This window comes from Callospermophilus lateralis, chromosome 15 (assembly GCF_048772815.1).
Source record: "Callospermophilus lateralis isolate mCalLat2 chromosome 15, mCalLat2.hap1, whole genome shotgun sequence".
NCBI classification, from domain to species: domain Eukaryota; kingdom Metazoa; phylum Chordata; class Mammalia; order Rodentia; family Sciuridae; genus Callospermophilus; species Callospermophilus lateralis.
In genome coordinates, this window is record NC_135319.1 from 78,941,277 (window position 1) to 78,956,383 (window position 15,107).

Here is a 15,107-nt window from a genome sequence, read left to right on the forward strand (position 1 = left end):
ATCACCAAGGGTGATACTGCAGACTCTAGGTATGTCAGTAAATATTTACTTCTGTACCCAGTTGTACTTTGTTGAGGTATGTCAACTGCCACTTTTCCCCTGAGGAAAAACGTGAGATCCTGGAGACTACGGGAAATCTGATGGCTGTCTGGGGTTCATTTTGCCCACCACAAATGCTAGACAGGAAGTGGTGAGACGGTAATGCCCAGCAGAAGGTATTTACTAGCATATCATTTGGACCATGAAGCAATGGCACTTCCAAAAGGGAAAAGTGTAGACTTTTTCACTTCCTGGAAGATCTCTTGTGTGCATTTGGTCTTAGTTTGGGGACTTATTGGTGTTTGTGACTTCTGTGTCAAGGAGACACTAGGAAAAGTCCCAGACCGGAATTTGACCAATTAATGAACTTGGCTGGCTACAGGGGAGGGGTCAACTGTGCAAATGGCCCAGGTCTGGAGGGGCCTTGTGTGGTTGGTCTGGCTCTGGGTGACAGCTTCTTGGTGGGGCTTCCTTTTAAGAGTTTACGACCAAGAAGTTAATGATGGAGTGTTTATTGAAAACTTCCTTTCCCCTTTTGGTGGGGCAGAGAAGAATTCTTAAAATAAATAAAGGTTAAAGAAACTTACAGGGACTTTTGCTTTTTTTACATTTTTTTATACCTATTTCAAGAGGTGGTGTTATTTATTTAAAAGGAATATTTGCAATTTTTTTTCCTGGCAAACTGAGTATTTACTCCTGCAGTACTTAGGAATCGATTCTTCCCCTTGGTCATGTTGTTTAGAGTTGAGGTTTTAGTAGAAAAATCCAGAGACTTTTATCATAGTGTTTCCTTCTTTTCTTTGTGGTGCTGGGGATGGTTTTTGTCTTTTTAATATAAATATTTTGTTTTACGTGTAAAAGTACAAATTTAATTTAAATACCAATGTAAGAAATTCAGGATTTCTGATGTTTGAAAAGTATTATTAGACATTAGAAATTAAAAGTCTGGTGTCCCAAGCATTGGGTCATTTGTGTTCTAGGGACATTTTTATTGATAATCAATTTTATGTTATTACTGTTCTTCTCAGAAGGCAATACTCGGACAGGGCCATATGCTCATCCAGGAGATGCTGATCAATTAATTCATTATCTTTAATAACATAATCATTTTGTCATGTAGGTTCTTTGCCTTGTTCAAGGCTATTTGGCTCCTCATCTGGATTACTTGGACTTAAATAATACACTGGACTTATGCATTGAAGGTCTTTACCATTTCTTTTTTTTTAAAGAGAATTTTTAATATTTATTTTTTAGTTTTTGGTGGACACATCTTTATTTTTATGTGGTGCTGAGGATCAAACCTGGCGAGTGTGCTACCGCTTGAGCCACATCCCCAGCCTTTAAGTTTTTGAGAGATAGGATCTTGCCCTATTGCCCAGGCTGGTTTCAAATTTGCGATCTACCTGCCTTGGCCTCCTGAGTACCTAGGACCATGGGTGTGTACCACCACACCTGGCTTGAATTTTCTAGTGAATGGGCCACTGGCCAGATGGACCTTTTTAATTGTCCCAATAGAACTGGCATTGCCTAACCAGTCAAGCCCTTTTCTTTCATTTCAAATTTATTTCCAGATTTAATTATATGAATGTGTTTTATTTACATTAACTAAAGCACTGAAGATGGATCAAATATCTTTTTATTTTCCTGAATGATCCTGGTGCCAGCCATGCTCTGACCACTCTAGTGTCCAGGGAAATACCATCTATAAATGATAGTTTTGTCTCTTCCTTTTGAAGTTGAGTACTACTTTTTCTCGTCATTTCCCTTCACCAGGCTCTCCAGGATGTTTTTAAAAGTATCAGTAATAACACTTACTCATAACTGGTTCTTAACAAAAAGGACGGTCACTCTTGTAGTGCTAATTTCTGTGTTTCCTGTAGGTCATTTTATCAGGTGAAGGATGAGAATGTTCATTATGAGCATTGAGATTTATGGTATGCTTTTCCCACATGTAGTCTGTTAATGTGATAAATTATACATTTGTATACTTTCATCATTGTTCAAAAAACATTGCTGAATTTCAATGATTTTTTTCCATCAACATCCAAAAGTGAGATTTGGTTTTTCTTTTGGATATATATGTATAGCATTTTTGATGACTATCATGGAAAACCTGTTTCTCAGACTTTTACATGTCCATAGCACTTTCGCCTCTGTCAAGTCTGCCATTCTATACAGCTTTAGGGTTTTTTGTTGTTGTTTTGCATTAATCTTTTTAATGATCCAGAATTTGGTTTTGTCCTTTTGTAAATAAACATTTATGCGTCTGTTTAACTTATAGGCATATTGATTTTTCAGTTTCTGCAGATGTTTCCAGAGAATTTGGTACATTGCTAATTATACTATTTCTACTATTACAATCCTCTTTTAGCCTTAGCTGGTGACTTGTGTAAGAGGACTTTGAAATCTCTTGCTGGGATTGTACCTTATGGTTCTATCAGTCTGTATATATTTTGAAGTTTAAATGTTTGGCCCTCAATAGTTCATCAGGCCCTGCCCCAAGTTATTCCATGAAATACAAGGAAAACCTGAAATACAGTGAACATTTTATTAAAAAACAAAAAGAACTCACTCACTTGGTTCAGGTCCCCAAGTGTTTATGACATAGGAAATAAATGCCCTGGGATTAGAAAGACAATACATTTTTTTAAAAAAGACTTTTAGCTCTCAGGAACCATTGTTAGAGAACTAAGGCGGGGTATAGATGAAATGTTTCAACCTGTGTTAACAATGCGATCACAGCACAAGGAAGAGCGACACTATACTAACCGAAATTCACCACTTTTTTTCTTGCAAGGTAACTAGAAATTAAAACAGAACTTCAACACAGGAACTAACAAAGCATGATATTAAATAATTCTCCTGTTCAAAATGGCCTGACTATAGGACTGAATCTGTAAACATAGGATAATTTTTTTCTATAGTCATGTAAAAATTCAGATTTCAAAAAACACTTTTCACTGTTCTAAACGATGGGATTTTAAACATTTCTATACAATACAGTATCACAATTTTATTTAAAGGCAGTGATTCAGGGCTGCCTTGGACCGGAATAAAGACCCTTGGTGGGATCAGTGCCTCAGCTGGATCCCAAATATTTCTCTCAGCTACTGTTTCTTAAAATTCATGTTGCAGGTGGTATTGATGCTGTTTAAAATCACTAGAGACTAAGTTGGGCCCACAATCACACTGGAGATCAAACTTGAAGGCAAGGGCGGTTTAACCCCCAACTCTGTTGGCATTGGAAATGGCGCTCAGGTCTTCTCAAGTCACCAAAGCCAGGGGGACAGGGTCCTGATACCTCAATTTTTCTTCTACCCCAAAGTTTAATCACCAGAAACTTTTCACTAAAAACACTTGATTAAAAACCAGAAACAGAACATCCCTAATACAGTGTCTTGTTTACAGCCAATAGACTCCAGTCTCCAAAGAAGCCTTATTTTGGATTTGTTCCCCTGGGCTCAAAAAGGGACAGAGCCAGCTCTTAACCAAGCTTTCCATTCACAGTACCCCAGTCCTGGCTTTTTCTTCTAAACAGACTCACCCTTTCTCAGAGTCGCTGTTTCAGTGAAGACTTTACCAAAGCAGGATTGTCACCAAGGTCCCAATGACACAAAAGTCTTTAGATGATGTTCATTTCCTAACTTGCTCCTTTCTTCTCCCATTCCTGGAGCACCAAATACCAGCACACCCCCCCCCCCAAAAAAAGAAAGTTATTCTCTGTAGCAACCTTTATATACACAGAAAAATTTAAAGTACAGAAGCAGTTACAAATAGGACGAGTATGTTTCCAACCTGTGTGCTCATTCCTGCAAGGAGCACCTACTAAGAGATGGCCTGGCTCTGGCAGAGTGCTGTTGACCATAACAGTGAGGGAGGGAAGGTCACCTGCTCTACTGGATTGAACACCCAGTGAGTGGGTGCCTCCAACTATCTCTAGCAGGACAGAAAGAGCAGTGTCCAAAGGCAACTCCAGGCATGTTCTTTATAGTGCAATTGAGGTAAAGACTAATGCTACTTTGTCTAGCCCTCAGGGAGAGACCCGATCATGGGATCCATCCATCCATTGTTGGGTGACTTGTTTATTTAATTTTAATGGTAGAAGGCCTTTTGGAGGCACTGATTTTTGTGGTCTGAGCTGCAGCTGGCCCATATATTCCACTCAAAGCCAAGTGGTGGGTAGGTCAAGGACAGAAGTGTCCTTGGGGCTTACTGATCAGAACACTTGAATCCAGTGTAAGAGCCTTCTGGCTCATCAAAGGCACAGTGAAGCCAGAGTCACTGACTTTCTGTTGAGAGCTGAGCCCTGATCCGGACTGGCCCCCACCGCCACAAAGAAGAGCCACATCTTAGCAATGGTTCTGCTGGCCCTTGAGGCTGGCAGTGATTGCTTACCTTGGCTTTCTGGAGGACGGTGCCCTTGCCTGTGACCATGACAGAAAGAGGCCTGTTCTTGAGGGCGGTTGCAGAGTTGACTGGGGTGCAGTCTGGGGGAGAGGTGGAGGCGGCGGCGGCGGCGGCTTTGGGCTGTGGTTACAGGAGGAGAGCAAGGGTTGAGTTGGGCAGGAAGACATGACCCACTTCCCCCAGCCCATGTCCAGGAGGCACTCACACGAGGGCTCATGTTGTCCAGGTGGGTAGTGTCTACAGTGGTGCCCAGTGTCACGGGCCCAGCCTCAGCCTTCTTCAGGTTGTCCTTCACCTCCATGATGTTGAGCTCTAGGTCCACACGCCTGCTCTCCTCTATCCGACACTCCTCGTCAATTTCCTTCAGCTTCTGTTCCAAGCTGGCCAGGACTCCCTTGTCTGGAGACAGAATTAAGCCACTACAGAGAAGAGCATTTCAGCTGAGGCCAGGGAGCCACGCTGAGTGGAAGGAGTTTACACACACCCCTGCTGGAGGAGGACCCAGGTGGACATAGCTTTTCCACTCAGAGGTGGGATGGCCTGTGTGTGCAGGGAACAGCCTCCAGGTCCAGATCTCGTGCGAGCGTTCTACAAAGCCTGGGAAACCTTCCTTGGAAGGGTAAGTCTCTTCTGGTGGGCTCGCAGGGGTTCTGAGATCTTGCTATTCTTGCAGGTAAAGCATGAGAGGGGCTGGGTTCTCTGGCTACCCCCACAGTCCCTCTATGCCCGGGTCTTGTGCTTCCCGAGGCCTGACCTTAGTCCCTAGGGATAAAATACATAAAAGTGGGCTAAGAAACCACCTGCAGGAGCCCACTGCTGGAGGAAGGGATGGCACCACATGGGGTCAGTATAGTCCCAAGCATGAGTCAACAGCCACCAGGTTGTTTGCAGGCTTTGTGGTAAATGAGCACCTGCGGGCCTCAGTCAGAGACAAGCCACTGTTTAGGGAAAATTCATAGAGAAAAACTGAGAATACCTGAAGTGAAATTTTTGGTGCTGACATTTAAAGATAATATAGTTGTTATTTGCTGGTCAGTATCAATACTTGGAGAATCACTTATCGTCTGGATCTCAAGAGCTTATTTGCAAGGAGAATAAACCACAGTGAAAATTCTCTCCTCCAGCCTGGACTATCCAGGCCTGCCTCACACCAGCTGGGGGCTTTCTAAGCACCGTCACAGATGAGCCTGGGTCGCCCACATCAGCTCACGTCCCAGCCCTCCAGTCTCAGCTGAGTCAAAAGGAAGCCCAGCCAGGAACACCTTAGCAACAGAGGGTACCTATTTAGAGTGATAGATGGTAGACGGGGATAAGAAAGTGGGAGAATGACTGATACAGGCTTTGGAGTCCAAAACTTGATTGTGGTGATGGCTGCAAAACTGTGAATATACTAAAAACCATTGACTTGGTCACTTTAAATGGGTCAACAACATGACAACTATCTCAGTAAAGCCAGTATTCAAAAACTGGGTGACTGCAATCCCAAGACCTTCCTTCAGCAATTGTAAGCTTCCCAGAAAGCAGCTACATCTGTCCCCATACCTACTATGCCTATTGGGCTTGTTCATGCAACGCTGAAATTTAAATATTAAGTGAGCACAAAGCTACTGTCAGAAATTCAAGGTTAGAGTAGGTTCCACAGGAGGGAAGTTGCTAGAAAACAGTTGTCCCGCAATAGGAGAGTGATTTGGAAGACAATCTGGAAGGCCTCAGCTTTGCTTTACAAGTATCTTAAACTCTGATTCACTTCAAAGGAGTGAGTCTGGAGGTCAATGCTTTACCAGTGTGGCAGAGGCCAGCCGGCTCGGCCATGGGACACCATTCTGCTGACCCACATCTCAAAACTAGGCCTTGGCAGGGCATCGAAAGATGGGCCCAGTAATGGTACATTTGTTTTTTTAAGTGAAAACAAAACATTTCAGGCCTAATTACATTTTTTTTTTTTTTTAAAGATTTCTACCTTAAGCTAGCCCAGCTACCTGCTGGTCTGCTTGGGCTGGGTCAGGGGTCCCTCTGCGGGATGGCAGCCTTTCAGACAGGGCTAGAGGGGACAAGGGTATGCCACAGGTGAAGGGGCTCAGGCCCAGAGATCTGGAAGCCAGTGACAGACCCAGGTCCCACCACCACAAAGCCCTTATGTCCCCTAAGCTGAGAGTCCAGCCCTGGGCCCTCCCCACCTGGAGACCCCTTACCTGCACACTTTAACAGGGTCTCTTTCAGCTCCCGTTTCTCTTTCCGGAGCTGAGCCAGGTGCCCCCGGATCTCTTCCTTCTTCTTCTCGAGTCTGTCTTTCTCCTCTGTGTACCGCTTCACCTCAGCCTCTGTCCGATTCTTGCCAAGTTTGATTTCTGTAGACCCAGAAGGGGTTGTTCCAAGTCAGCTGAGCTCGATTGTTAGGGCTGTTCCCAACTACTTCCCAGACTCAGAACCCAAGGCTGGAGCAGAAGATCAGAGCTGGACTCCAGGTCAGCCCATCAGGGACAGGAAAGGAAACTGGGCCCACATTTTCTTTGCTGTGCCGCTTTGGGCAAGTTACTTCACCTCTTTGAACCTATTTCCTCATCTGAAAGGGAGGGAATAGGGCTAACTTCTCTGAGCCAAGTACAAAACGCTAAGCGCTGATCTTGCGTAGGTACCTGCATTGGTCACTCGCAACCTGTCCTTCACAGGCGGGCTGGCGCTAGCTGGGGTGACAGCCACAGTATCGGGGCAGTTTGGTGGGAAGGAGATTCTCTGCTGCTCAGGCTGGAATTTGACTGTGGTGATTCTCAGGGAAGGCTCCTCGGGCTCCCGGCTCTCCAGCTGCCTCTGTGTGGGGAGAAAACACAAAATTCATCTGGAGGATGGGCACAGGAAGGTGGTCAGCCCTCTGCAGGGACTGGCCTGTACCTGCTGCTCTGGGTTCTCTGCAGACTTGGTGCAAGGCTCATCTGGGGCCGGGCCTGGGTCTGCAGGGAGGGCCTCAGCTGGATCATCGAAGGGTGGAGACGGGGGGAAGAAGGCCTGAGCCTGGGCTCCGCCGGAGCTGTACAGGAAGGACTTGACTGGCGTGAGGTCCAGGTACACTCGGTCAAGTTCACTCTCAGAGGGGGCATCTACAGCAGGGGTGGCTTCCTCCGCGGGTTCCACCTGCAAAAGAGGCAGATGCCATCCAGCTTTACTCCATTCCCCAGTTGTGATGGGGCACCAGCCCTGCCTCAGGGCACCTGTCTCCTCCCAGGGGTTCCCAGACGTGCCCTCTTGCCCTCCCTCCCCAGGGAGCCTCCTGTTGAGACCTGGTAGTGCCACTCCAGAGGCTGGAGGAAGACCCAGGCCCAGCGTTCACCTTCCCTGACCCTCACCACCTCATCTGTACAGAGGGAACCGGCAGCACTTCCCATAGCGGGTGGGATTCAGTGAGATCGCCCACAGAGGCCCAGCAGAGCCAGGGCTCCATGCCAGGAACTGCTGGGTAGTGACACCCACCTCAGCCCTGTGTGGGCCTTGATGGCTAATGGTGCCACCCTTTTGCTAGCACTGCCGTAGGTCCCCAGGCCATGCACAGAACTGAGCCAGCTGCACCCGGGGTCTACACTGATGGCCTTCAGGTGACTTAGAAACCACTCATCTTGGACAACCTGACCACCACCAGCATGGGGGTGCACAGGGCTGGCAGGAGGAGGACTGGAGCTGCTGCCCTCCAAGCCCTTACCGCGGCCGTCAGCTCTGACATCTCCACGTCGTCATACAGCTCCTCCTGGCGGTCCTGGCTGGGCAGCCCGTCGATGTAAGTGTTGGGCTCTGAGAACTTTCTCTGCATCAGTCTGGAAGACACGGGCCAGACACAGCATGCGCTAGGCACCCAGGACAGGGGGTGGACTCGCCAGGATGCAAGGCTTTGGCTGCATGGAGATATGGGGGTGAAGGCCTGCCTCCATGTGTTTGGAGGCATCTCTCTCTTCCCAGAGCCTTTGCCCTGGAACTCTTGGGTTCAGATCCCCACCCCCTGCCCCCTGCCCCTCCTCTTAGCATCTTATGGCCACCTCCTCCTGACACCTCTCTTTTAGGAGCCTCCCCTGGCTCTGCACAATACCCCTGGGGCAGGGTACACTACACACTAGTCCTGTTTTATGCGTAAGAAGACGGATTCTGCTTCAGTGGCCTGGTTGGCTTTCACCAGTCCCAGCTCTGCCTCCCTGTGAGGCATCAAGTGCTGAATTGGTGTAAAGACAAAGGACAGGAACCCACTCTGCCCTAGGGAGCTGGGGAGTGTCCAGCTAGAGCCCATGGCCACCCAGAGCCCAGCTCAGCTTGCAGATCTTAGCAGGACCTCCCTGAGGGCTGCCCCTTGGCCTAGGACTTAGCCCCATGCTGTCAGTGGCTGCTCTGTTCCAGCTCTGCACCAGAGCCTGGCCCAGGCCCAGGGTCTAGAAGCAGGGCTGAGAGGGGGAGAGGGCATAACGGGAGGCCCTTCCGACTCACAGGAGAGAGGTTTTGGCCGCGCTCACGATACAGGAGACTCTCTCGGCGTCCACGTAGTCATAGGTGAAGTCTTCCGGGTCTGTCTTGGAGCCTGACTCGGACAGCAGGAGGCCTAGCCAGTGGCCCATCTCCTCAGAAGACTTGGCCTGGAGAGAGGCCGAGAGACCTGAGCCAGGCCTTGCCCCCGCAGGCCACCACAATGCCATTGCCTGATCCCGGTCCTGCCTGTCAAGTCCCTGAAACAGCCTGGCTTGGGCATGATCTTCAACAGCATATCCCACCCCCAGGGACCCAATTTCCATCTGTGACCACCTCTGTGATGCCCTGGATATTAGTCCAAAATATCAGGTCATTTATATGCCTGTGCTTCTGTAAATAACTGTTAACAGTTATTACAATGAAGAATTGTACTGGAGGTTGACACCTCGCTGTCGTGATGCTCACTTCACTGTTTATCACTCTGATCCCTACATACCAGACTGCCTGGACCTTGCTAAGGAATACTGTTCAAATTTACTTTTGCTTATGACTCCAAGTCAAGGCATCTTGAAACACCTAACAGCAGACCAAGTAGCTCTACTAATTATCACCTAAATTCCAGTGAATTTGGTGTTTCCCCTCCGGGGTATAATGCATTCTAATCCAACACACACTTTGGGCACTTCTATTAAAATGCCAACATCGTTTCTTGCCTTTAGAATGAGAAAAATCTAGGAATTCTATAAAAGCTTCAGATTTATCTTCATGAGGAAAACCAGCATTTGGGCATTATACCACACACATCGAGTTTTTCTTAAATGGAGAGGCAGCTGTAAGCCCAATTGGATGGTTAGTTGGTTTCCTTCTCCCATGTATTTTCAACTGAATTTCTCAATACTGCTTTTCATGGGGGTCCCCAAGTGTAGGCTACTACCAGCTTTGCCTGAGGCAACTGTAGCAGCTTCCTGATAGGTCTCTTTTTGTCCCCTTTCTGTCCATCCCCCACCTAATAGCTGGATGAAGCATCTTAAAATCTACATCTGGACCTGCCACCTCCTTTGAGGGCCAGGGATCCCACTGCTCCTAGGATCAAGCCCTGCCCACTCCCAGCCTCATCTCCAGCCAGTCCCCATCCAACCTGCCTGGTACTTGCCTCACTTGTTTGCAGCAACTGTAACTAAGCAATTAATTGGTTAATTAGCCAAATATCCTCACATTCACAAACTAGAATAAAAGTTCCATCAGGGGGCATCTGTCTCTTTTGTCTTCCACGTTATGGTTCTGAGCAGATAGATATTTGCCGATTGTCAAATGGGTTGACCAAGCTCATCTTTAGGAAGCTATTATGATGTGGATGTTTTAGCCACTAGAGGGCAGTGTTAGAGCAAAATTTGGAGGAAGACCTGGGATAAAGGACTAAGCCAACAGGAGTTAATGGGCAAGTGTGTGCCATCAGCTCCACCTGCGGGGCTCCCAGCAAGGCATTATGTCACCTCCTGATTGTTATAAATGTAACACCACATCAGAGGGTGGGGAATGGGAGAAATGTATCACAGAGCAAATCCTGTCCCCCAGATAAGAATGAGGACTGACAGAGCTTAAGTACCAGCTCTCCTAGTTGGTGACACAAACTAGCACTCATTTGAATCTAGAGCCTTTCTGGCAGCTCTGGGAGTTATAAATACTCTGCCTGCTCTAAGTGCAGGAAGTAGCTCATTGCCCCACTCCTGTAACACAACCACCCTGAGGTTGGAACAGGAGTGGACATTTTTTTTTTTTTTAAATGCAAACAATCACAGACAAGGGAACTAAAAACGGCCTGAGGCTAGGTGGATCCTGCCTCAGCAGGATCACAGCCCTGGATTCCTGCAGCCACCAGCCCTGGCTGTCCCTGCTGCCCACATCCTCCTAGGGCCCAGTGGTACCTCGAGCTTGGCCAGCTCCTCCCCTCCGTGGAGGATGCGGAAGGAGTAGAGATGGTCGGGGCTGGGATCTGGGACCACCTCACAGCCCACCAGGCTGAGGGGCTGCTGGGCCACCTTGCTGCGGTTCCGGTCCTGGTAGAAGTGCAGGTGGCTGTCCCTGACGGAGCACCAGCGTGACTTCCACTGACTGTTCACCAGAACATTCAGGTAACCTGTAGGAGGCATGCAGTGGGGTGAGGCTGAGAAGGAGCTGGGGCCACACACCTGCAGGAGGGGACATGGCTGAAGGAGGGCCTCTGGGCCTCACAGGACTGTCCTCTGGCATCAATTTCAGAACCGCCCATGCCTTTCATATTGCATGGAAGCTTGTGGATCTCAAGTCCATCGTTTTCTTTCTGTGTGTAAGCAGCCAGGCCCTCAGCAGCACTCCCTCCCAAACACAGGTCATTGTGGCAGGAAGCTTGCCCACCCCATCTCCCAGCTTCTGGCTCAACCCTGCTGCCTCTGCAGCTGCAGCTTTCTTGGCTCCCAACAGCCTTTGCATCCCCCGGCTGTTCAGACTCAGCCTGTGCAGCATTCAGCTCCTTCTCCCCTTAGTCTGCCTTCCATCAGAACACCTGGAACCTGGTCCAGTGAAACTCTCTGCCTCCACGTCAGCCTCCCCACCTGGACACACCTGCTTCCCAAAGGCAGGAACTGCATGGTGGCCTCTCTAATGCCCAAGGTCTGTCTTATCCACCAGGGACCCCCTTTCCTCTAGGCACACGGGCTGTCAGCACCAGCACCCATCATGCCATTCTTTAGTTCTCAGAGGGTTGCTGTGTTCAGCTTCCCAAGGAGAGGACAAGGCTTTTCCCACATCAGAGAAGTGTTTACTGAGTTGATACTATCCACCACACGCAGCCTTGTCCCTGCAAGTGACAAGGATGCGTAGAATGCAGCCTCAGGACCCTCCTTCCACCTCTACAGTGAGTCGATAGCTCTTTGCTCCTCACCTTCTCAGATACACTGACTTACAAAGTGCAGTTTGGTCTGGAAAGGCGGGAGCTCAGATCTTAAGCACCCGAGTCTTGGGGAGGACAGCCACTGTGTTCTCTCTGGCCTGCCCCCAAGGGACAGGAGCATAGTTGGCTGAGAGAGCAGACTTCCAGCAATGACCCGACCATCTCCCAGACAGTGACGCACAGGGATCAGGTTCCCAGGCTGCAGGGGCAGACAGACCCGGGCACTACCCATCGTCCTGGCAAGAGAAGCAGGAGACCACTCCACTTTTCTTTTTTTGGTACCAGAGATTGAACCCAGGGTGCTTAACTACTGAGCCACCACCCCAAAGACAGGATCTCGCTAAGTTGCTTAGGGCCTAAGATGCTGAGGCTGGATTTGAACTTGTGATCCTCCTGCCTCATTTTTCCTAGCTGCTGGGATTACAGGCATGCACCACCGCTCCTCCTCTCCTTTCCTATTCCACCCACCATCCTGCCAGCTCAAACCAGAAGAGAACCTAACTGGGCCTCAGAAAAGAGTCTGGGGACAGGACGTCATTCCACAAGACGGAAAGGCCCAAAGGCAGACAGTAATGGCCTTCAGGCCCCACGGAGGGCTGCAGTCGAGAACCCCAGCTTGGGAGTCAAGATCCCTCACATCAGTGTCTTTGCCCTCTGACCTTGGTTTCTGGGTCGAGGGCAGTGACAATGACATCTAAGAACCTACCAGCCCCTGTAACGTCCTCCGGTCCAGCCACGCGGGCTTCTCACTTTCCCTTCCTCGGCCCGCCTGTTCTGAGTCTTTGCTGCTGCCCCAGGTGGTTCTAGCCTCCTCAGCTCCACCTGCCTTTAAGGCTCAAGTCCACGTGCCATGTCTGACCACAGGGCAGAAGAGGTTCTCCATGTCCCTGAGTCCTGACTGCCACAAGGAAGGCCAAGTGCATGCTTAGGGGGAAGCCATCCTCTCTCTTAGGCTGAAGGTCTTAAGACTGTGCCCTCCACCCGCCTTCCCCTATCCTGACACTGTGTCTGCCATGCCCCTGCACACATACTGATCAACTAAGCATCAGACACTGATTAGTTCCCCTTTCACAAAGGATCCAACACTGCAATAAGACCGACTCGGGCTCAGCACAAGGACTACCTACAACAAAGACAAACTAAAGCCAGGGGCTGTGTGCTTGCCATCCCTAGAGGTGCTTAAACCGGCCCTGGAACCCCCTGCCTTCGTGGTCTGGGCTCCAGCCCTCGGTCCTGGAGGCAGCTATGGTTCTTACTAGATGTCTCCAGGGACCTCTCTGGGGGCTCCAGCGAGGTGGATTTCTTCCTGCCCAGGTTCATTAGGTTGCTCAGTTTGAGGCCAGCAGAACATTTCTTTTTGACTGTCGAGAGGAGAGAGAAAGCAATCAGTGTTGTATGCAGCCCACCCACATGCAAACTCATCCCCTCCAGAACCCTCTTGCTCCCTGCCTGCATGTGTGCGTGCGTGCACACACACACGTCTGCTCCCCAGAATTGGCTGTCTCCAAAGTCACACCGTCAAGGGGGTACTCAGCCTTCTCATAAGAACAGATAAGCACTTGAGACTCTTTACAGACTATATGGCTCAAAGGGATTTTTAAGTAGGGTTGGCAAACAAGAAGAGACAGAATACTCCATCCTCAGCCTTTCATGAGACTTAACTTCAATTTGGCCACCTCTCCAGTTTCCCAGGATCTATCAGATGCAGGATTTCCAATGGTTTATAAGTTGGAGGGTTTGTTAGAATCAGCTGTTGAAACCCATTAGGGTTGAGTCAGATGGCTAAGTCTCATCCTGGAAATAATGTCACCCTCCCCACCACGAGGCCGCCAGCCACAGCGGTGTTACCGTCTTTGGTCTCTGGGACCTCAGGGTGGCTGTCTGTGGAGCTTCCATACTCTGGAGCAGACAGGTACTTTTCAGCTATATCTGGCTACAGGAAAGAAAAGGGGGGGGGTGTAGAGAGAAAGAGATGAATGGGAACCACTGGCTGGGAATGGTTACATTGAGAACTTCAATTTAAGAGAGATTAGATGCATCTTGGGTGCAGACAGGGATAATCTCCATCTATGTTGACTAGGCGGGTGGGGACTAGCTGTAGCTGGTTGAATGTGACTCGGGAACATTCCAGTCAACCACCTATTCTAGGAAGCAAGCTGATGGCCCCAACCAACCGTCCTGGCCTGAGGCAGGACCCAGGAAGAGGTGGCACCTGGCCATGGAAACACCACAGAGAGATCCTCAGTTCTTACCTCAACAGGAAGGACACAAATTCACCCTGCCACAGAATGAGGGAGACCACCACTGCCCAGCCCCTCTCAAGTCCCTGTGGCCATGCTGCAGCACGTCTCCAGGGGCCTGAGAGACGCGTGGGCCCTCTTGCTTCCATTCCCTGGTAGGGGCCCTCTGCACTGCCAGGCTTCTGGGTACCCACCTGCAGATACTCAGGGACCTAAGGGGTGACCCTGCAGGTGACAGCCCTCCACCCGATTTCCTTGACCTCAAGCCCAGGCTCCAGGCAAAGGCACCCTGAGCCCTCTGGAGGTAGGGGACACGTCAAGACTGCCCCACCCAGAGGCTCCGCAGGGGAACAAGCAGGAAGGAAGAGCCTCATAGAATGAATCTCCCAGCTGAAGCATGTAGGGCGAAGCGACTTTTGCTCTCATAACACTGCCCCCGCCCTAGCAAGGAAATATTTTAGCCCTGTATCCATTTCATCCTTCTTCCTGCCAAACTAAAGTCACTGCCCTCGTCCAAGCATTGTATGTTTCTTTTAATTGAGTTGAAATACAAAAACAAAGCTCCCAATTTTACACTTGAAATTCGTGTGGAAGAAGGGCAGATGGCACTCACTTCCAGGCGGGCAGAGCCTTACCCGCTGACAGCACAGGCGCTGGGCATCTGGGATGTACTGGTTTCCCTCAGAGGCTCCTTCGGAAGGCAGGCCGCTCACCTCCTGGATGACCTGAGGCAAGAACACCCTCAATGAGGCCAGGGTCCGTGCAAGGCCCTTCCACCTGCACATACAGCCAGACCAAGGCAGGGGCCCTCGGGGCTGGGAGAGTGGGTACAGAGAAGCACTGCCCCTGCCCCGGGCCCCATGGGATTCAGTTGTGGAGGCTGCAGTGGTCGAACCTGGAGGCACAGGCCCACGGCTACAGGTCCCCCATGTCCTGGGTGTCGGTGAGGGGCCTTTGCAGCAGAGCCCCAAGATGGCCAGAGCAGCCAGCCTTCAGCTCCCTGAGCCCCTTCCTGCCAGCTGCTCTGCTATGGGTGACACAAACAGTCCCAT

General features: G+C 49.6%; 1 protein-coding gene across 2 annotated transcripts in view; it reads right to left on the reverse strand.

Moving 5' to 3' along the window:
- Window positions 1–2,573: 2,573 nt before the first annotated feature.
- Afap1l2 (actin filament associated protein 1 like 2) overlaps window positions 2,574–15,107 on the reverse strand; it is an 89,658-nt gene continuing 77,124 nt past the window's right edge. For both annotated transcript variants that reach the window (XM_076834147.1, XM_076834148.1), the window contains exons 8-19: window positions 14,691–14,780; window positions 13,664–13,748; window positions 13,072–13,176; window positions 10,812–11,023; window positions 8,908–9,053; window positions 8,138–8,249; window positions 7,336–7,575; window positions 7,083–7,254; window positions 6,639–6,794; window positions 4,652–4,845; window positions 4,435–4,566; window positions 2,574–3,706 (exon numbers count right to left, since the gene is read on the reverse strand). In XM_076834147.1, coding sequence (XP_076690262.1) covers window positions 3,680–3,706; window positions 4,435–4,566; window positions 4,652–4,845; window positions 6,639–6,794; window positions 7,083–7,254; window positions 7,336–7,575; window positions 8,138–8,249; window positions 8,908–9,053; window positions 10,812–11,023; window positions 13,072–13,176; window positions 13,664–13,748; window positions 14,691–14,780 — 1,671 coding nt within the window. In that variant the 3' untranslated portion in view covers window positions 2,574–3,679. The remainder of the gene's footprint in view (window positions 3,707–4,434; window positions 4,567–4,651; window positions 4,846–6,638; window positions 6,795–7,082; window positions 7,255–7,335; window positions 7,576–8,137; window positions 8,250–8,907; window positions 9,054–10,811; window positions 11,024–13,071; window positions 13,177–13,663; window positions 13,749–14,690; window positions 14,781–15,107) is intronic.